The sequence below is a fragment of the Rana temporaria genome, chromosome 2, assembly GCF_905171775.1.
Source record: "Rana temporaria chromosome 2, aRanTem1.1, whole genome shotgun sequence".
NCBI lineage: Eukaryota > Metazoa > Chordata > Amphibia > Anura > Ranidae > Rana > Rana temporaria.
This window is the reverse complement of record NC_053490.1, coordinates 402,374,486-402,396,797: the sequence shown is the minus strand read 5'-3', so window position 1 is coordinate 402,396,797 and position 22,312 is coordinate 402,374,486. Positions and strand designations below refer to the sequence as shown.

The following is a 22,312-nucleotide window of genomic DNA, read 5'->3' as shown; positions in this document are numbered from 1 at the left end:
CTGGCCAGGGGCCCCAGCAGGACGGGCCCTTGCAGCGCCGCTGCGCAGCTGCTTCCAATAAGTGCTGCAGCCTGTAACGTGGCCGAGCTCCTCCTCCTAGTTCCTCGTGCAGTCCGGCCGGGTACCGTAACCGTGCGGTACAGGAGATTCAGTGTCCTGTTTCTGGCCGGACTGACAGGAAGTGCACACACTCAGTGCTCACTTCCTTTTAGTCCGGCCGGGAACAACAAACTGAACTATCGTGGCGTGCGGTAGGAAGGGGGGGGGTAAAAAGAACATGGGGGAGGGACGCTTATCAGAAGAAGTACTACCCGACATTCAGCGGCTTATCAGAAGAAGTACTTCCCGGTTTATATACACTTATCAAATTGATAAAAAAATGCCCCTAGGCCCCCCCCCCCCGCTTATCAACTCTCTGTGTTCGGCTGTTCCCCCCCCCCCCCCCCCCCGCTTCTCTACTTAAAACTCAGCAACACCCTGTCCCCCGCTTCTTGCTTGGGGCCCCCAAATTCCTTTAAACGGCCCTGAGGGCTACAGCAGGTGAAGAAGCTGGAGTGGGGGTGGGGGGTTCAGGGAAGAAGATGGGGTGTCAAATAAACCTGTAATTTTTCTGGATGGTTCTTGATATCAAGTTTTACATTACAATGTTAAGTTTTTGTAAAATTAGGAAAAACTTGTTTTAAAATGCTATTGAATGAAGGAGTTTTTAACAATATCATTTTTCTTCCAGGGTTCAATAGCAAGTGGAATAAGAGCTAGTTCTAGCATTCCTGAGGACATTTCGAAAGGGCATAGAAGAAAGGGTTCTGGAACACCTTCTCTAGCTTTGTCTAGGGTGTCTGTAGCATCCGGTAGGCCTGTCAGTTGTTTCTTGCTGTAGTGTCCTGAATGTTTCCCCTTTCTTTTCTAGCTGTTTCAAATACTTTGGTCACTGCACAGTTGTATCCCTACCTGTTTGCCCTGCACATGGTGGGGGGGGTGCTGCCGCCTAAAGTTGAGAAGCGAGCGGGGGGGGGGCCCTTTACAAAAAAGAGGAAATAAAGACAAATATATATAAAAAAGGGGGGTAGCCATCCGGGGCCCTGGGGACCTCTGGGCCCTTTAATAAAAAAAAAATATATATAAATATATATATATATATACAAATTATTATTTTTTTTTATAAAAAGAAATTACAAAAAAAGGAGGGTTGCCATCTGGGACCTGGGGACCTCTGGGCCCTTTTAATAATAAAAAAATATATATAAATATATATATATATATATATATATACAAATTATTATTATTTTTTATAAAAAGAAATTACAAAAAAAGGAGGGTTGCCATCTGGGACCTCTGGGCCCTTTAATAAAAATAAAAGAAACCCCTGGGCCCTTTAATAAAAAAATAAATAAAAAAATATATAAAGAAAAATAAAATAAACATTTAAAAAAAAAAAAAATGGGGGGTTGCCATCCAGGGCCCTGGGGACCTCTGGGCCCTTTAATAATAAAAAAATATATATAATCAAAAATAAAAAAAATAAACATTTATAAAGAAATAAAATAAAGGGGGTTTGCCAAATGGGGACCTCTGAACCCTTTAATAATAAAAAAAAAAAAAAAAAAAAAAAAAAAAAAATTATATATATATATATATATATATATATATATATATATATATATATATATATATATATATATATATATAAAGAAATAAAAATAAAAAATAAACATTTTATAAAAAAGGGGGGTTGCCATCCGGGGCCCTGGGGACCTCTGGGCCCTTTAATAATAATATATATATATATATATATATATATATATATATATATATAAATAAAATAAAAGAAATAGAAAAAATAAATAAACATTTTATAAAAAAAGGGGGGGTTGCTATCCGGGCCCCTGGGGACCTCCGGGCCCCTTACAGGTGTACTGCCTGTACCCCCCTGATGGCGGCCCTGAAAAAAATATAATAATTAATGGCTAACCACACTTCTTGGACCTTGTTACATTACACCTGTATTTAGGGTGTAACATATAACTTGGGGCAAATGGGACTCCCCCAACCCCCCCCCCCCTCCATTACAGCATGCCAAGGTTTTTCTCATTTGTCACTTTTGAAATTTTCTCAGCCATGAGGGGTTCTACTCATACAGCCATATAATTCATTCAAAGAGATATGTAACTGAATAAACTACAAGTCCAGTCTGCCATTGCAGCAAGTATGTTTAAATGGAACACAAATGCAGTGATCAGAGACATGGTTATCTTATAGTATGTATGAGATAGGTAACTTCTATCCCACACCTAGAGACCTCACATCGCATTACATTGTCTCCCTTGCAGATACAACTGAACACAAATAGGTTTTCCATAATCACATTGAAATGTCAGATACTACTGGAATAAATGTTCCCAAAAACAGAGCCTATGCTCTCAGACATACAGTATCAGTGTTAATACTGTGTGCCTTTTGGTTCGATCTGCAGAGTAGCCAGAGAGAAAACTACTGAAGTATGTGGTACAAGAGCAAAGAAAAAGTAATGCACCATGGCCAGTAAACAAGGAAAAATGTATAGAATAAACAATGAAATTAGAGATATAAGAAGAAAATCACAATGGGGATGGGCTGCATAGTTCATTTGATCTGCAGCTATCAACAACCTAAGCTCTAAGTATAGGGAATGTTTTTATATAAAAAAAAGTTAGTTAGGGATAGTTTTGAGCCGTTTTCTGGAAATGTCATCTCAATAAATTGATCATGGGAGCATCAAGAATGTAAGCTGATCATGGCAAGAAAATGAGGCAGACCAGGAGCTAATCATGGACCAATAGATGGCAGAAGGACAGATGAACATGCATGGGGAGAAGGAATATATGTAGCAATAGAATAGAAGTAGAATAGTTGCTGGTTATGGACCAAAGGGGCATAGAGGAGGCAAGGTGAAAGCAACTGATAAAAGGGCTTGGAGTGGAAAGAGGAGCTACCATAAAACATTTAGAGCAGTGGTCTAAATCAGTGGTCATCAACCCTGTCCTCAGGGCCCACTAACAGGCCAAGTTTGCAAGATAACTGAAATACATCACAGGTGATATCATTTGCTGCTCTAGATTGCAGTGATTGTGATTGCAGTAGTCTAGTCTTCATCTCCCCAAGGTAATACATAAAACCTGGACGGTTAGTGGGTCCTGAGGACATGGTTGATGAACAATGATTTAGAGCACCAAAGTAGGGACTTATCATGCAGGAAGAGGAAGAGAGGCAGGGTGTGAGATGATGAAGTTGATGATGATAGATGGGAGAATGAGAGAAAAGTCAGTGTCTGATCACTGTCAAGGGAGAGAAGATGCTAAGTGTGATCAGATCATGGACCATTAAGCTAATGGGTGGTGTCAAACTGACACAGGTTTTAAAGGGGAGGTTGCCCAACTAGAGAGAATGGGGGGCAGAGTAAGACCCAGTTCACACAGGCTTTGGGGGTGACTTGGCAAGGCGATCTTAAGACGACTTCAAAGGCAACTTGCAAGATGACTTCTGTATTGAAGTCAATGCAAGTCGCCCCCAAAGTCTTGCAAGAACCATTTTCTAAGTCGGAGCGACTTGAGTCGCTCCTATTAGAACGATTCCATTGAACAGAGCGGAGCGTGACTTACCAGGCGGCTGAGTCACCTAACAGGAATGTACTGTAGGATAGTATAGGAAGGTTGTGTTTTTTTTTTTAGCTACCTTTATCTTTAAAACTGATATCCCCGTCTTTTGAATTTGTTTTTTACTTTTACATTAGATGCTTGAAATTGCCCAGGTTTGTGACAGGGAGCCAGTGGATACATGTGTTGATTAAATATAGGTAGATTCACGTAGTTTGCCGCAACTTTAAGGCGGCGTAGCGTATCGTGTTTACGCTACGCCACCTTAAGTCAGAGAGGCAAGTACTGTATTCTCAAAGTACTTGCCTCCTAACTTGTGGCGTAGAGCAAATGCGGCGGGCGCAAGCGCGCCTAATTCAAAATAGGCTGAGGGGGCGTGTTTTATGTTAATATGCTTTGACCTGACGTAATTGAAGTTTTTTTGGAACGGCGCATGCGCCGTCCACCTACATTTCCCAGTGTGCATTGCGGCCAAGTACGGTCCTATTGATTTTGATGTAGACGTAAATGACGTAAATCACTATTCACGGACGACTTACGCAAACGACGTAACATTTTCGAATTTCGAAGCGGGAACGGCGGCTATACTTTAACATTGGCTACGCCACCTAGGGGGCATCTTTAACTTTAGGCGGCCTATCTCTTACGGAAACGGCGTATCTGTACTACGTCGGCCGGGCGTACGTTCGTGAATAGGCGTATGTAGTGATTTACATATTCTACGCCGACCGCAATTGAAGCGCCACCTAGCGACCAGCCTAAATATTGCACCCTAAGATAGGACGGCGCAAGCCGTCGTATCTTAGGTTTAAGTGTATCTCTGTTTGAGAATACACTTAAACTTAGGTCGGCGCAGATTCTGAGTTAGGTCGGCGTATCTACTGATACGCCGACCTAACTCTACCTGAATCTAGCTAATAGTGTCAGTGCTAATTTAGAAAAATAAAATAGGAATTATGTATAAGTGCTGCGCAAACTGTTGGCGCTATATAAATCCTGTATTATAATAATAAAAATAATAATTATGATTTAGTATTCTATTTATTATGTTTGGTATAAATCCTGTATTATAATAATAATAATAATGTTTTTTTTTTGTTTTTTTGTTTTTTGCTGTAGAAGCCCTGTTAAACAGTACTGACTTTTACTAATAAAAGACATCACATGTATTTTTTAGATCGCAGTCGATCAGAACTGGATCTTAGTGGACATTATGCAGAGGGAAAAGAAGACACGGGAAGCATCAGAAGTAAATCTATGTCAGTCCCTGGGGGTTTGAACACAGAGTTGGTGAGTTGCAAAATAGGCTAACCATGAAAAATCTTGGCTTGCTCAGTACAACCCACTGAAACATATTAGTTGTTGAACAGATATTTGCTGTTATTTTAATGTCTGTTAGCTGACCGCCTGTGTCATTTATTCATTATTATTCATTATCCTGAAATGTCATGCTTTGGAAATGTACTGGATATTCGCTATGGCATGGGATGAGTACAGATGGTCTATTTGTGTTTATGTGGAATGTATTCCAAGCTTTCAGTGATTTCTGTTTATCGTAGGCCTTGAGGCTTTCTCCTCCATGCCCGCTGTAGATTTACCATTAAGAGCAGGTTGTTCATCTTGGCTTCCATTTCCTAACATCATAATTCTGGCGTTACAAGTGTGCTTTTATTACCTCATTTACATCCCGGGGTATGTGGTTGATTTCTCAAACCGTGTTCCAAAAGGAATAAAAACTGAAAAATCTAATAGGACATCCCAGATTCATAAAAGGGAATTTTAGGGTTTTTAGATATTTTTTATTTATGATTTAGTATTCTATTTATTATGTTTGGTACTAAAACTTGTATTTTACTTAAATCAAGTAGATCTGAAATATTGCGTATGACAAGCATGACAGCAGTGGTAGACTGTCTTATTAGTGTCATGGTTTCACAGTTTAATAAATGTGTATTTGCAAAATATAAATCGTGTACAAATAATTAACAAAATATACAAGTACCGGTAATTGTAATTACCGGTACAAAGGTAAGCCAATAGGGTGACCACATGTCCCGGATTGCCCGGGACAGTCCCGCATTTTGCAGGTCTGTCCCAGGCACCTTCATTCCAGGACAATACAGTGTCCTGGAATGAAACTGACACAGCCAACCCCCGGTCCAATCTGATGCCCCCAAAAAAGGCCGCCACATCACCGCTTTACTCACTGACAGTACTTGTCCTGGCCAGGAATGCCTGGAGGAGCACAATCCCCACCCCCTGCTTGTGATTGGAGAAATCATAAATCCCGCCTCTTGTGTCCAATCACTGTGCTGTGATTCGTTACAGCACAAGCTGATTTTTGGGAAAGGAGGGTGTCCCTGAACAGGAGTTTGGAAATGTGGTCACCCTATATACCAAGCCCAAATTCACCTGTCTAACAGTATTGGTTAAAAACAGAGGTTTAGTTGCACGCATTTGTATTTGTATGTTAGTGATCTTGGCAGAATTTAGTGTAAGGAATACATAGGAAAAAATGCATGTTGACAAGGGGAGTGTAGAGGTGGGTGGGGAGTCTACTGACATCACGACTCCACCCACAGAGCTCCAGACAACAGATCCACCCACAGAATCTGCAGTTTTTCAGGTCTCATAACAGACAGAGGGGAAACATTTGACAGGTAAGAATACATGCAGGAGGCATCTATATCCTTATAGATCAGCACTATGGCAGTAGTTTAGAAAGGATGAGCATGAACATCCACTTTAACTTCATATACCTTGGAGCTGATCAGTGTGTGGCATTGATCTGCTGTAGTCTCATAGAGCTTTCTGGATGAGCAAACTCACTCCAGCACCCTCTTTGTCCATGGAACATTTGAGCAACAGCATCTAGCGCTTGTTGAAGAGCGGCGCTCCACTAAGTCTATGTGAAAACATAGGTACAGATTACCATAAATGCGAGTCATAAATCCTGTGTGGAGTAGTTACATCCCAATTGTCATACAAACGACGACCATCTTTAATAAAGTTGGAAAATATCTGACATTCAAAACTGTTGCTTATTTTACATAATTAGCCAGAGTGGCAAAAAACACAAGTCCATCTAGTTCAACCAATAGAAAAAAAAAAAAAACTAAACCAGGGCTCAAGTCCTGCAGGAACGTGTGGGAACGGAGTTCCTGCACTTTTTTCACAGCAGGAACGCAGTTCCCTTTGCAGGACGAGAGAAGCCGAGCCGCCCAAGCCAATCCTTCACTAAGCGGCGATGCCCAGCTCGAGTCACTGTCAGGGGCAGGCGAACCTTAGTAATCCTTTATGTTACTGGCCGCTTCTTGTATATTGATTCATCAGGTAGTGTGCGGGTATTCCGTCACTTCCTCGATGTCGCAATTTCTCCTGGGAGCTTTTGTTATTGTTCCCAGGAGACATTTCGGAGGTCTGCCACGAGTTATCGCGGGATTTAGAAAGAACTTGCTTCTTTCTATATCCCGCAATAACTCGCGGCCGACCTCCGCAATGTCTCCTGGGAACAATGACAAAAGCTCCCAGGAGACATTGCGGCATAGAGGAAGTGACGGAATACCCGCACACTACCTGATGAGTCAATATACAGGAAGCGGCCAGTAACATAAAGGATTACTAAGGTACAGTGGATCGGAAAAAAAACATGCGGTTTAGTTATTATGCATATGAGCGTATCTTCTTTTTTTTTTTTGGTGGGGAAGTGGATCTTTGGTGGGAGTTCCCACACTTTTTTCCCCAGGACTTGACCCCTGAACTAAACACAGTAAATAAATAGAAAACCTCTGTATACATAATCCTATACCCACAGTTCATCCAAAGGAAGGCAAAGAAACCTTATAAAGTATGATCCAATTTGCTCCAACGGGGGAATAATGAATTCCTTCCTAATCCCCCAGAAGGCAATTTAAGAACAAAACCAATATTCACAGTCCATCTTTGCTGATGTTGGTCCAGCCCTAGAGATGGCGTGATGAATTTATTGCCATGTTTCCCAGCTCTGTTGTCAAACATAAAATTAGATCACATTTGTTGATGATATTATGGTCATTGAATGTCATTTGGAAAACGGGCAAAAATCTTTCCTCACTAATTCCATCTATGTATGTATGGCTCTGTACTTATGGTAATATACTGTGCATGTCCTCACACATAAAAATCAGTCTTATTACACCTTTTCTATCTGATGAAGCATAGCCGATTACAAGAGTCAGCGCACTACACTACATTAAGAGCTGAGCCAAATGTTCACACTATTGATTAACATCAAGAGAGCTGCAGGATACCGCTTTGCTTTATTAGTCTCCACAGCCTGCTAGTGTTGGCAAAGCTGTGATATGCACTGTTAAAGTGTGCTAGAAAATTTGTTCAAACGCAAGCCAAGAAGTGGAAAGCTATGATGTTTTTCTACCGCTTCTAATGAGTGTTTTCCTCGGATAACTCGAGGAGAGTAAAAACAATTCAAATCCAGTACATGTTCATTAGAATTACTTAACAGATGTCTTGTGTTAAAAGGAAACAGTGATGGGTCTGAGTTCAATATCTATGTTTTTAAACAAATGTTTTATATTTTTGTATCATTTATATTTAAACATTTAAGCCCCGGACCATTATGCAGCCAAATGACCGGCTTCTTTTTGCGATTCGGCACTGCGCCGCTTTAACTGACCATTGCGCGGTTGTGCGACGTGGCTCCCAAACAAAATTGATGTCCTTTTTTTCCTACAAATAGAGCTTTCTTTTGGTGGTATTTGATCACCTCTGCGGTTTTTATTTTCTGCGCTATAAACAAAAATAGAGCGACAATTTTGAAAAAAATGCAATATTTTTTACTTTTTGCTATAATAAATATCCCCAAAAAAATATATATATAAAAAAAAAAGTTTTTCCTTAATTTAGGCCGGTACGTATTCTTTTACATATTTTTGCTTAAAAAAATCAATAACAATAAGAGTTTATTGATCGGTTTGCGCAAAAGTCAATGGGACAGATTCACAGGAGTTACGACGGTGTATCTCCAGATACACTGTCGTAAGTCCGAATGTGAGGCGTCGTATCTCGGCGCCTGATTCAAAGAATCAGATACGCCAGAATTTGTCCAAGATACGACTGACGTAAGTCTCTTAGGTGCATATTTACGCTGGCCGCTAGGGGCGTTTCTGTATATTTTTCCACGTCGAATATGCAAATGAGCTAGATACGCCGATTCACGAACATACTTGCGCCCGGCGTATTAAAATACGCTGTTTACGTAAAGCGTACGACCGGCGTAACTTTACCCCTCATAAAGCAGGGGTAAGTCATGTTAAGGTATGGACGTTGGAAACGTTGGAACAGCGTCGTATTTTACGTCGCTTGCGTAAGTCGTACGTGAATGGGCGTAGGTTACGTTCACGTCGACTAAGCATTGAGCCGTCGTAACTTAGTGAGAAATTTTGACGTGATACTGAGCATGCGCCGTTCGTTAGGTGCGTCATTTACGTGGGGTTACGATTCATTTCCATACATCACGCCCCCTACCAGCCTACTTTGAATTAGTCGGGGCTTACGCCGGCCAATTTACGCTACGCCGCCGCAACTTACGGAGCAAGTGCTTTGTGAATGCTGGACTTGCCTGTCTAAGTTGCGGCGGCGTAGCGTAAATAGGATATGCTACGCCCGCACAAAGATGCGCCCAGGTACGTGAATCTGGCCCATAGCATCTACAAAATAGGGAATAGTTTTATGGCATTTTTATTAATATTTTTTTTTTTTTACTAGTAATGGTGGCAATCAGCGATTTTTATTGTGACCGGGACATTATGGCGGACACATCGGACACTTTTGACACATTTTTGGGACCATTGTCATTTTTACAGCGATCAGTGCTATAAAAATGCACTGATTAGTGTGAAAATGACACTGGCAGTGAAGGGGTTAACCACTAGGTGGCGCTGTAGGGGTCAAGTGTGCCCTAGTGAGTGATTCTTACTGTAGGGGGGATGGGCTACATGTGACAAGACAGTGATCACCGCTTCCGATTACAGGAAGCGGTGATCACTGTCATTGTCACTAGGTAGAGCGGCGAGATGCTTGTTTACATCAGCATCTCCCCGTTCTTGCTTACCGTGAGACGGGTCCCGCGGACACGATCACGGACTCTATCGCCACGGGGATACCCGTGATCGTGTCTGTGGGACCCGCGGTCGGGCTCACGGAGCTGGCGGCGAGTGTGCACGTGCTCCTCCACAATTCCGCGCTCTTAAAGGGGACATATATGTACGCCTGTCCGTGCCATGCTATCTATCTCATCTACCAGGTCATTAAGTAGTAAATATCCTGTTCATATATATTGTATACATGCTTGTGTCAATTAGATTTCTTATACCGTTGCACTGTATTGAAGTCTACATATCACATATCACATGACCTGTTCTCTTTCTGCACCCAGTCTTTTGTAGGCAATAAAAATTGACTTTGGAAAAAAAAATTTTTTACAAAGCAAAGCATCCACAAACACAAGCCCTTTATTAATTTCACTGAGCCTTTGCCTGTGGCATGTATTCTTTACCTCGCTTACCAAGGTCAAATATTCTGCATACTGGAATTTGAAAGACAATAGTACTAATGAATACAAAAATTTTGAAAGTTGCCTCGTCATCTACAAATGTCACAGTGATTTGTTGGGTGAGATGACAGATTACATACAGTGCCTTGAAAAAGTATTCATACCCCATTGAGATTTTCCACATTTTGTCATGTTACAACCAAAAATGTAAATGGATTTTATGTGGTAGACCAACCCAAGTAGCACATAATTGTGAAGTGAAAAGGAAATGGTTTTCAATTTTTTTTTACAAATAAATATGTGAAAAGTGTGGTGTGCATTTGTATTCAGCCCCCACTAAGTAAATACTTTGTAGAACCACCTTTCACTGCAATTACAGCTGCAAGTCTTTTTGGGTTTGTGACGTCTCTAAGGCCCCGTACACACGACCGAGAAACTCAACGGGCAAAACACATGGTTTTGCTCGTCGAGTTCCTTGTTAAGCCGCCGAGGATCTCGGCGAGCCAAGTTTCCCCATTGACTAACGAGGAAATAGAGAACATGTTCTCTATTTGGCTCGACAAGTTCCTCGTCGGTTTCCTCGGCCAAAAGTGTACACACGACCGGTTTCCTCGGCAGAATACGGCTCCCATCGAGTTTCTGGCTGAATTCTGCCGAGAAACTCGGTCGTGTGTACAGGGCCTAAGAGCTTTGCACAGCCAGAGAGTGACATTTTTGCCCATTCTTCTTTTCAATAGAGCTCAAGATCTGTCAGATTGGATGGAGAGCGTCTGTGAATAGCAATTTTCAAGTCTTGCCACAGATTCTGAATTGGATATGGGTCTGGACTTTGGGCCATTTTAACACATGAGTATGCTTTGATCTATTCTAAACTATTCTATTGCAGCGTTGTCCTGCTGGAAGGTGAACCTCTGCCCCAGTCTCAGATCTTTTGGAAACTCTGAGGCCGCGTACACACGGTCAGACAAAACCGATGAGAATGGACCGAGGTTCAGTTTCATCGGTCCAAACCGACCGTGTGTATAGCCCATCGGTCTGTTGTCCTTCGGTCCAAAATTTTAAAACATGCTTCAAAATCGAACCGATGGTCCACTGCCCGATCGGTCCAAACCGATGGTTAGTACAGAAAGCATCGGTTCAAAACCCGCTCATGCTCAGAATCAAGTCGACACAAGCTTGAAAGCATTGAACTTTGTTTTATTCAGCACGTCGTGTGTTTGACGTCACCGCGTTCTGACCCGATCGGTTTCTGGAACGATGGTGTGTACGCACATCAGACCACTTTATCGGTGAACCGATGGAAATGGTCCGTCGGACCATTCTCATCGGTTTGAAACGACCGTGTGTACGCGGCTTAACAGGTTTTCTTCTAAGATTGCCCTGTATTTGGCTCCATCCACTCCCCGTGTGACGTTCCTGTATTGACTTGATTTAATTAATTAATTAATTGGATCTCAGCTGCGGAGGTTTCTCAGGTGTCAACCACTTAGTCACTCTTTTGTAGGTTTAAAGAGTTAAGGGTTTATTTCATCACAACCTCAGCTGGAGTAACCAACATAATTAAGATGCTTATTAATTCATAAGCGTGTATTTCTTAGAGTAAAGTGTCTGTCAAAAATATATGCGCCAGCTAGGAACTAATATTATGACATAAAACAAAAAGTATATGAATACAGTCTCTGGAGAGAATCAAATAGTGTTCCAATAGTAAGTACTTCAGATTATGGGTATGTAATTGCAACAAGTCTCATCTGATCAGAATAAGGGTAGACTAACAAGCAAAGTTCCATAGGAGTTCAGTATAGTAAACCCTGAATAAACTGTTAAGTTCAGATATTGATACTTGCGGTTCTATTGATCATCTGATGTAGGAACTGTAGCTTTGCTTCTGGAATGTCAAAGAGGACAAGGTGGTAGGAATCCTTCCTGATGTCAGCAGACAGACTGGATGAGAGATCCCTGGAGACTTGAAGCCTGGAGGGAGGTGCAGCTCAGGGAGCTGGATGAGAGATCCCTGGAGATTTGGAGCCTGGAGCGAGGTGCTGCTCAGGGAGCTGGAGGAGGGATTCGTTCTCTGGACTGCAGCTGGTTCAGAGGGTTGGTCAGCGGGTCCCAGGTGACGGCAGGGGTCCAACAAAATAGTGGAACACCCTGCCGTCATTGCTGTGGGTTTAAATAGCCCGCTGAGCGTGGGAATGGACAGCGCACGCTGCGGCGCGCTTCCGCGTTCCAGCGTGGAACGCAAGCCGCGGCGCACCGGAAGTGACCCGGCGAATACAGGGAGACGAGCGCAGCTGTAGGAATCAGGTAAGGCTGCGCTCGTTTTACACAGGATAACGCCAGTGGCGTTACACCCCGTCAACTCTGACCAGCTTCCCTCCTCTTTCTGAAGAAAAGCATCCCCGCAACATGATGCTGCCACCACCATGTTTCATGTGGGGATGGTGTGTTGAGGGTGATGTGCAGTGTTAGTTTTCCTCCACAAATAGCATTCTTGCCTTTAGGCCAAAAAGTTTAATTTTGGTCTCATCTGACCAGAGCACCTTCTTGCACGTGTTTGCTGTGTCCCCCACATCGCTTCTCGCAAACTGCAAACGGACTTCTTATGGCTTTCTTTCTTCCACTCTTGCATAAAGGTCCAGATTTGTGGAGTGCATGACTAATGCCGCGTACACACGATCAGTCCATCCGCTGAGAACGGACCGATGGACCGCTGTCATAGGTTAACCGATGAAGCTGGCTGATGGTCCGTCGTGCCTACACACCATCGGTTAAAAAAACGATCGTGTCAGAACGCGGTGATGTAAAACACAACGACGTGCTGAAAAAAAATGAAGTTCAATGCTTCCAAGCATGCGTCGACTTGATTCTGAGCATGCGTGGATTTTTAACCGATGGTTGTCCCTTTTAACGACCGGTTTTGACCTATCGGTTAGGAATCATCGGTTAAATTTAAAGCAAGTTTGCTTTTTTTTAACCGATGGTTAAATAACCGATGGGGCCCACACACGATCGGTTTTGACCGATGAAAGCGGTCCATCAGACCATTCTCATCGGTTTAACCTATCGTGTGTATGCGGCATTATAGTTGTCCTGTGGACAGATTCTCCCACCTGAGCTGTAGATCTCTGCATTCTTTTATAGTTATCATGGGCCTCTTGGCTTCTTCTCCAATTAAAGCTCTCCTTGCCTGTCCTGTCAGTTTAGTTGGACGGTCATATCTTGGTAGGTTTGGAGTTGTGCCATACTCTTTCCATTTTCAGATGATGGATTGAACTGTGCTCCATGATATGTTCAAAGCTTGGGATATATTTTTTTATAACCTGCTTTAAACTTTTCAACAACTTTATAACTGATTGTCTGGTGTGTTCCTTGGCCTTTATGATGCTGTTTGTTCACCAAGGTTTTCTAACAAATCTCTGAGGGCTTCACAGAACAGCTGCATTTATACTGAGATTAAATTACACACAAGTGGGCTTTATTTACTAATTAGGTGACTTCTGAAGGCAATAGGTTCCACTAGAGTTTAGATAGGGGTATCAGAGTAAAGAGGGCTGAATACAAATGCACGCCACACTTTTCAGATATTTATTTGTAAAAATATTGAAAACCATTTATCATTTTCCTTTCACTTCACAATTATGTGCCACTTTGTGTTGGTCTATCACAAAAAACAAAAACAATAAAATACATTAACATGACAAAATGTGGAAAATGTAAGGTGTATGGATACTTTTTCAAGGCACTTTATACAGGCTTCAAGACCTCCGCCTCAATTATCAATGGGATCATGTTATTTGTTTATTAAAGCATGACAATATTAAACCTTTTTTATATTAAAAAAGTGGGTACTTTATTTGATGTTCAAAGAAGAAAAAGAATGTGTTCCCCTAAATAGGTGAAAGGTCTTGGAGACCCCGCCATTGGCCGAAATCCTTGACACCGGGGCTTGATATACTAATTATAACCACTTGGTAAAATAACATAGCACCACTTCACTGAATCAAAAGGTTTGGCTGCATACAAAGTTACAATGATCCTTGTGCCAACGTAATCATGTTGAGTCTTTGAATTCATAAATAAACATCTAGTACTGAAGGAGGTATTTTTACCAAATATATAACCCATTTGGTTAGGGTGAATTAAAGCGGATGTCCGCTGAAAAAAAAAAAAATATTAAAAGTCAGCAGCTACAAATACTGCAGCTGCTGACTTTTAATATCGGCACACTTACCTGTCCTGGAGTCCAGCACCGTCTGCAGCAGAGGACGAGCGATCGCTTGTCACTCTGCTGCCCCCCCGCCATCCTCGGTGAGGGAACCAGGAAGTGAAGTGCTCTGGCTTCACTGCCCGGTTCCCAAAGACGCATGCGCGAGTTGCGCTGCGCCTGCTGATTGGCTCCCGCTGTGCTCTGGGAGCCGAGTGTTCCCAGAGCACAATGGGGGGAGGACGGGAGGTGACGTCCTGCCCGCAGTCTTCCCGCAGACTGTGGCCGGAAGTGGGTGCAAATACCTGTCTTTGCACCCCCCTGAAAGGTGTCAAATGTGACACCGGAGGGAGGGAGGGTTCCGAACAGCGGGAGTTCCACTTTAGGGTGGAGCTCCGCTTTCAAGATAGAATAACTTGATTTAAATGCATGGTCAGCACTTTCGCTAGGATCTTATAGCTAGATTCACGTAGGGCGGCGTATGTTTGAGCCGGCGTAGCGTATCATATTTACGCTACGCCGCCGCAAGTTAGAGGGGCAAGTGCTGTATTCCGTGGACGTATCCCAGTGCGCATGCGTCGGATAGAATGCCTAAGATACGTCGGACACTGCCTACGACGTGAACGTAACTTACGCACAGCCCTATTCGCATACGACTTACGCAAACGACGTAAAAAGATACGCTTGTTCCGACGTCCATACTTTGCATGGGCTGCGCCACCTAGAAAGCAGCTTTATCTTTACGCCGGCGTATGTCTTACGTAAACGGCGTAACTAATTGCGACTGGCGTACGTACGTTTGTGAATCGGCGTATCTTGCTCATTTGCATATTCGACGCAGAAAACTATGGAAGCGCCACCTAGCGGCCAGCGTAAATATGCACCCTAAGATACGACGGCGTAGGAGATTTACGCCGCTCGTATCTTAGCCTAATTTAAGCGTATCTGGTTTCCAGAATACGCTTAAATTTACGACGGCGCAGATTCAGAGGTACGACGGCGTATCTACTGATACGCAGACGTAACTCTTTGTGAATCTGCCTATTAATATCCAGCAATATGAAACATTTTGCTAATATTTCCTTTACTAACACAATGCTCTGTGCCTGTTCAATGTGTTCTTTTGCCTTATTATTTTATTATGACATCAGCCAGCATGTAATGGTTTAAAAATTTGTTGACAACTATATTTACACTTCACAAAACACTCATGTGAATCTTTTTTTCCTGCAGGAATATTTAGATGAACACGAAGAGGATTTCCCTGCAACTAATGCACACAAAACAGATACTCTTAGTGCATATTCCATGGTGAGTACAACCAAAGAACTTTTGCATTTACATATGCTTTAACCACTTCAATACAGGGCATTTTCACCCCCTTCCTGCCCAGGCCAATTTTCAGCTTTCAGCACTGTAACATTTTGAATGACAATTGCACGGTCATGCAACACTGTACCCATATGACATTTTGATCATTCTTTTCCCACAAATAGAGCTTTCTTTTGGTGGTATTTGATCTCCTCTGTGGTTTTTATTTTTTGCGCTACAAACACAAAAAGACCGACAATTATGAAAAAAACACAATACTTTTTGCTATAATAAATATCCCAATTTTTAAAAAACAAATTCTTCCTCAGTTTAGGCCGATACGTATTCTTCTACATATTTTTGGTAAAAAAAATCGCAATAAGCGTTTATTGATTGGTTTGCGCAAAAGTTATAGCACCTAAGAAATAGGGGATAGATTTATGGCATTTTTATTATTATTATTTTTTTACTAGAAATATTCATTCGCTATTCTCACACAACTGCGCCCGAACCCACCCTTTTTTGTAGCCTGTTATGCCGCGTACACACGCTCGGATTTCCGGTGAAATAAAATCCGATGGAATTTTTCGTCTGAATTCCGATGAAGCTGACTTTCATCAGTCTTGCATACAACACTATCAGGCCTCATACACACAACCGAGGTACACACTATCAGGCCTCGTACACACGACCGAGTTTCTCGGCAAAAACCAGCAAGAAACTTGCTGGGATTTTTTTTTTGCCGAGGAAACCGGTCGTGTGTACATTTTTCGACGAGGAAACTGGCCAAAAAGAGAGCATGTCTTCTTTTTCCTCGACGGGAATGGAGAAACTTGCCTTGTCGAGTCCCTCGACAGCCTAACAAGGAACTCGACGAGGAAAACAATGTGTTTCACCCGTCGAGTTCCTCGGTCGTGTGTACGAGGCTTCAGACTAAATTCCAACCATCCAAAATGCGGTGACATACAACACTACGACGACCCGAGAAAAATGCTTCCGAGCATGCGTCGACTTGATTCTGAGCATGCATGGATTTTTCTCAGATGGAATTCCACACAGACGATTGGAATTTCCCATCGTATTTTTTTCTTTAGGAAGAAATTAAAACATGTTCTATTTTTTTACACCGATGGAAAAAAGTCAGATGGGGCCCACACATGATCGGACTTTTTTTATTGGAAAAAACAATCGTGTGTACACGGCATTAGAGTTTTTGTCTCTCTCAAGTGCTTCAACCCCCCCCCCCCATCGGAATACATGCGTTTGGCGCCCTGCATGTAGATTAGGGGACTGGGCGCATGAATGGGGGGGCGGTGCCCGTGAGCCCCTAATGGATGGGCCACCGCTGACCAGATTATAACCCTCCCTTAGTCTATCCAAAATGAAAGGAAAAGTTTTGCCTTTAAACTGCATTAAAGGGGAACTACACTGCATTTGAACACCAAAACCAAAAACGCGAATTAATTCATTTTTCAACATTAAACGCACTCGTCCATCCATGTCTCCATGCTTTATTTTGCTAAGAAAAACACCCTCTAGTCTTTCAAGCCACAACAATCTTGAATAAGGGCATATGCTTTGTGTAGCATTTACTTCCTAGAAACCATCTGCCCTTATCCCAGGCATGCAGGCAGGAGAGTGTGCTTAGTTGAGAAAATTCCTCCTCCCCTCTTGAACACTCCTGGGATGTATGACCTCCTTTGCCTAGGACTGGAAACCAGGAAGTAATGGAAGAAATGTAAAAAAAAAAGTTTAAAACAAGTAAATATGATAACATTTCCTATCTACAGTATTTACTAATGCTGACAGTCAATGTTGATTGAAAGAGTGAAGTTCCACTTTAAGCACTGGTACAAAATAAAGCAAAATGGACAGATAAATACTCTTACTATTGTGGGTGCAATAATAACAGTGGACCATTTGAGTTTCTTAAATAAGGATGTTAACCCCAGAGGAGGCTGGAAATCCAAACCAAAGGCGCTCTTTGCGGCCATTTTCAAAGTACGCCTTTTTTTCAGAATAAGTTTATAGTCTTCAGTCTTTTTATGGCAATACAGATGAATTATTTTTAAAAATACTTTTTGACATAGACTAAGGGGGTGATTCAGAAAGAGTCAGTAGATACGCCGACCTAACTCGGAATCTGCGCCGACGCAAATTTAAGCGTATTCTGGAAACCAGATACGCTTAAATTAGGCTCAGATACGAGCGGCGTAAGTGTCTTACACCGTTGTATCCTAAAGTGTAATTTTTAGGCTGACCGCTAGGTGGCGCTTCCGGTCGGCCTAGAATATGTAAATGAGTAGTTACGCCGATTCATGAACGTACGCTTGCCCGACGCAGTAAAGATACGCCGTTTGCGTAAGGCATTTTCAGGCCTAAAGTTATTCCATCAAATAGCTGGAATAGTAATGTTAAGTATGGCCGTCGTTCCTGCGTCGAAATGTGAAAATTTTACGTTGTTTGCGTAAGTCGTCCGTGAATAGGGCTGGACGTAATTTACGTCCACGTCGGAACCAATAGGACCGTGCGGCGTACTTTGCCGCAATGCACACTGGGATATGTACACAGACGGCGCATGCACCATTCGTAAAATACGTCAATCACGTCAGGTCACCCCCCATACACATAACACAAGCCCCCTCGGCCGAATTTGAATTAGGCGCGCTTACGACGGCCCGATTTACGCTACGCCGCCGTAACTTAGCATGCAAGTACTTTGTGAATCATGTACTTGCCTCGCTAACTTACGGCGGCGTAGTGTAAACACGATACACTAAGACGCCGCAAAGTTAAGGCCGGCTTTCTGAATCCAGCTATAAGTAGTAATTTAGGAAGTGTTGCTGCTTTATTATCTCAGATTATGTCTGATGCTTCATCACAATAGATGACTGGATATAGAAATCTGTTAACAACGAACTGCATAAAACTGCAGTCAAGGTCTGAAGCAATTAGAAAAAGTTTTGTGTGTTACCGGCGCCAAGATGATATCAATATTCTTATTAAGTCTTGCTGCAATAAAAATGCAACCTCAAAGGTTGGGTTTAGATTTGTGTATTTGTGAAGTAAATTGCGCTAAATTATATTTATATTTAAAGGTCTGAAGCATGTGCTAAAAAGTACAAGAGGGATATGAAGTTCCTTCCATTCCTAAAAAACATCTTAAGTATTATGATAAATACAAAATCTGGAAGTAGAACTGTGCCACATAGATTACACATTAAGGATAAACTTTAGATTTGTGGCAAAAATGGATAATTAAAGACAAATACATTTTTTTATTGCACAATATCACTTGCTTCATTTTGCATTTATAGTCATACTAGCCAATACAATGTGAAACACAGACAAGCATATTCCCTGACAGTGGCGGCCTGTCCACAAGGGGCGCCACCCCTCTAATCCATGCGCCTGGCCCCTAATCGACATGCAGGTTGCCGGACGCATGGTTTTAATGTTTGTTTTTTAACCACATGATTAGAGCTTGAAGCTCTAATTGACTTAAAAAAAGTGTGGGCTCGGGGAGCAGAGCACTGCACCCTGAGCCCACCCAGTTGTTTGACAATAGAGAATTAATATTCGCTATTGTCTTCCTGATTCTTCTTCCGGCCCATAAGGAAGTGGGTCCTGAGACCCGATTGGTCAGGAAGTAGCGTTATCCCTCCAGGGATTAACAGCATACATGGAACAGAACAAAAAGAGGCAAAAGATTTGCGTAGTTTGGAATCTCAGTAGTCTAAAAGTACTCTGTCCTCTCTTCCATCCTTGCAAGGACACAGTGGAACAAGCAACCTTTTTCCTCAGAACAGGAACAGGTGCCAAATCGCAGAGGATACGTGAAAATGTGGATAGGTGGAGCCAGGGCTCAAGTCCCGTGGGAAAGCGTGGGAACGGAGTTCCTACACTTTTTCCACAGCAGGAACTCAGTTCCCCTTGCAGGACTAGAGCAGTCAAGAGCAGCCGAGCTGCCCGAGCCGATCCTTCACTAAGCGGCAATGCCCAGCTCGAGTCATAGTCAGGGGCAGGCGAACCTTAGTAATCCTTTATGTTACTGGCCGCTTCCTGTATATGGATTCATTGGGTAGTGTGCGGGTATTCTGTCACTTCCTCGATGCCGCATTGTCTCCTGGGAGCTTTTGTCATTGTTTCCAGGAGACATTGCGGAGGTCTGACGCAAGTTATCGTGGGATTTAGAAAGAACTTGCTCTCAGGAGACATTGCGGCATCGAGGAAGTGACGGAATACCCACACACTACCCGATGAATCCATATTCAGGAAGCGTCCGGTAACAAAGGATTACTAAGGTACAGTGGATCTAAAAAAAAAAACATGCGGTTTAGTAATTATGCATATGAGCGTATCATTTTTTTTTTTTTGGTGGGGGAGTGGATCTTGGGTGGGAGTTCCCACACTTTTTTTTCCCCAGGACTTGACCCCTGGATGGAGCACACTGGCCATACAGAGGATGGAAGAGAGGACAGAGTACTTTTAGAGATTCCAAACTACGCAAATCTTTTGCCTCTTTTTGTTCTGTTCCATGTATGCTGTTAATCCGTGGAGGGATAACACTGCTTCCTTTTTTGCGCTTTTGCGCTCTGAGCTGCTGGGAGTCTGATAGTGTGGTCGACTATGGTTGGAGTAGTAGTGCATCCGTGAATAGACGGGAGAAATGATTGGATAATACCAGAGATGGCCATCTGAATAGTTTGTGCCATCATCACTCTTAGGCCCCGTACACACGACAGAGGAACTCGACGTGCTTGGCACGTCGAGTTCCTCGTCGAGTTTTGGGATGAAGCCGCCGAGGAGCTCGGCGGGCCGCCTTCTCCCATAGAACAACGCGGACAACGAGAAAATAGAGAGCATGTTCTCTATTTTCTCGTCGAGTTCCTCGGCGGCTCCATCGAGCCAAAACTGTACAGACGACAGGGATTCTCGGCAGAATCCGGGTTTTGACCGAGTTTCTCGGTGAATTCTGCCGAGAAACTCTGTCGTGTGTACGAGGCCTTACCCTCGCTCCTTTGACCCAAGCTTGATAAGGTCTATGGGTACACGTTACACGGTAAGAGTACCCATCTTTTATACGTAGGATTCAGTATCTGCATACATCTTCCTCCATATTATCAGGATTTTATACCTCTCCTCATTCCATCTCCCATTGAGTTGGAAGATTGATCACTATTACAACTGGAGATTGTCTACATGGACTCTCTTATATCAGAATCATTTCTGCTGCAGTTATTTTTGCTTTCATTGTAATTTTGGATTGCACCGTTTATCTGTGATGTGTTAGAGATACACTGTTTTGTCATTTATTCTGATTCCCACTTACATATTTATTTATATTTAGGCCATTGCCTTCTATTATTACTTTATCAGTTCATTGAATCATATTATACCTTGGTTAACAGGGTTCTTATTCACTTATTAGCGCAGCACATTCTAATTTTCAGGTTTGATATAGTAGTAAGTCTCTTTTGCAATAAAAAACCTAGAAAATGTATGTTCAAGGGTAAGGTCCTGCTTTAAATAACACTTCTTCAAACTGTGTTTTTGTTGATGTGCTTCTATTTCTAGCTTTATCTACTGTTCTTTTACTATTGCTACTTTCTACTCATTTTCTCTTCTGGATAGAATGCTCAAGCTGTCTCTGACAGGAAGTGGACCCACTTAAGTGTCCCTGATGCTGATGCAGATACTGTGAGTCTTTTCTTAATGAACCTTTTCTATGCCTACTTTTTTCCTTTCCCTCCTCCTTGATCCCAAATGTAACATACAGTAGACGATGACTTTATTAGACATTTGCCCTAGTAGTAATACATTAAATCAAAGGTTGGTGTATTTTTGTAAGAAGTGTACTAAAAGGCAACCAGGATGCTGACAGCTCAAGGGTAAACCCCTGTGACTTACCGTATTTTCCGGCGTATAAGACGACCCCCTAATTTTCCAGGAAAAAATTTGGTTTTGGGATATACTCGCCGTATAAGACTACCCCCTTCCTACTAATCTTTCTGGAAGCTGAGGGTTAGCCAGAACAACCGCTGACAGAAACAACCGCTGACAGAAACAGGCTTTTTTTCAAGCCTCACTATGCCAATACATGCCTCACTGTGCCACTACATGCCCCCACTGTGCCATTACATTACATGCCCCCACTGTGCCATTACATGCCCCCACTTTGCCATTACATGCCCCCACTTTGCCATTACATGCCCCCACTGTGCTATTACATGCCCCCACTGTGTCATTACATGCCCCCACTGTGCCATTACATGCCCCCACTGTGCCATTACATGCCCCCACTGTGCCATTACTTGCCCCCACAGTGCCATCACATTACATGCCCCCACAGTGCCATCACATTACATGCCCCCACTGTGCCATCACATTACATGCCCCCACAGTGCCATCACATTACATGCCCCCACAGTGCCATCACATTACTTGCCCACACAGTGCTATCACTTGCCCACACAGTGCCATCACTTGCCCCCACAGTGCCATCACTTGCCCCCACTTCCCCCCCCCCCCCACTGTGCCATCACTCACGTTTTGCAGGCCGGTGACAGTCTCCGTCTGCTGCGAGCGTCCATGATTTCAAAGCCGCGCCGT

The 22,312-nt window shown here is 42.8% G+C and overlaps 1 protein-coding gene across 4 annotated transcripts in view; it reads left to right on the top strand.

Annotated features, from left to right (window-relative positions):
* The window catches only part of LOC120927445 (synaptotagmin-like protein 5), a 270,163-nt gene that overhangs the window by 181,378 nt on the left and 66,473 nt on the right, over positions 1-22,312 (top strand). For 3 of the 4 annotated variants that reach the window (XM_040338125.1, XM_040338127.1, XM_040338124.1), the window contains 4 exons: positions 731-851; positions 4,810-4,922; positions 15,623-15,700; positions 21,335-21,400. In XM_040338125.1, the coding sequence (XP_040194059.1) occupies positions 731-851; positions 4,810-4,922; positions 15,623-15,700; positions 21,335-21,400 (378 nt within the window). The remainder of the gene's footprint in view (positions 1-730; positions 852-4,809; positions 4,923-15,622; positions 15,701-21,334; positions 21,401-22,312) is intronic. The other variant, XM_040338126.1, reaches the window with a different exon arrangement.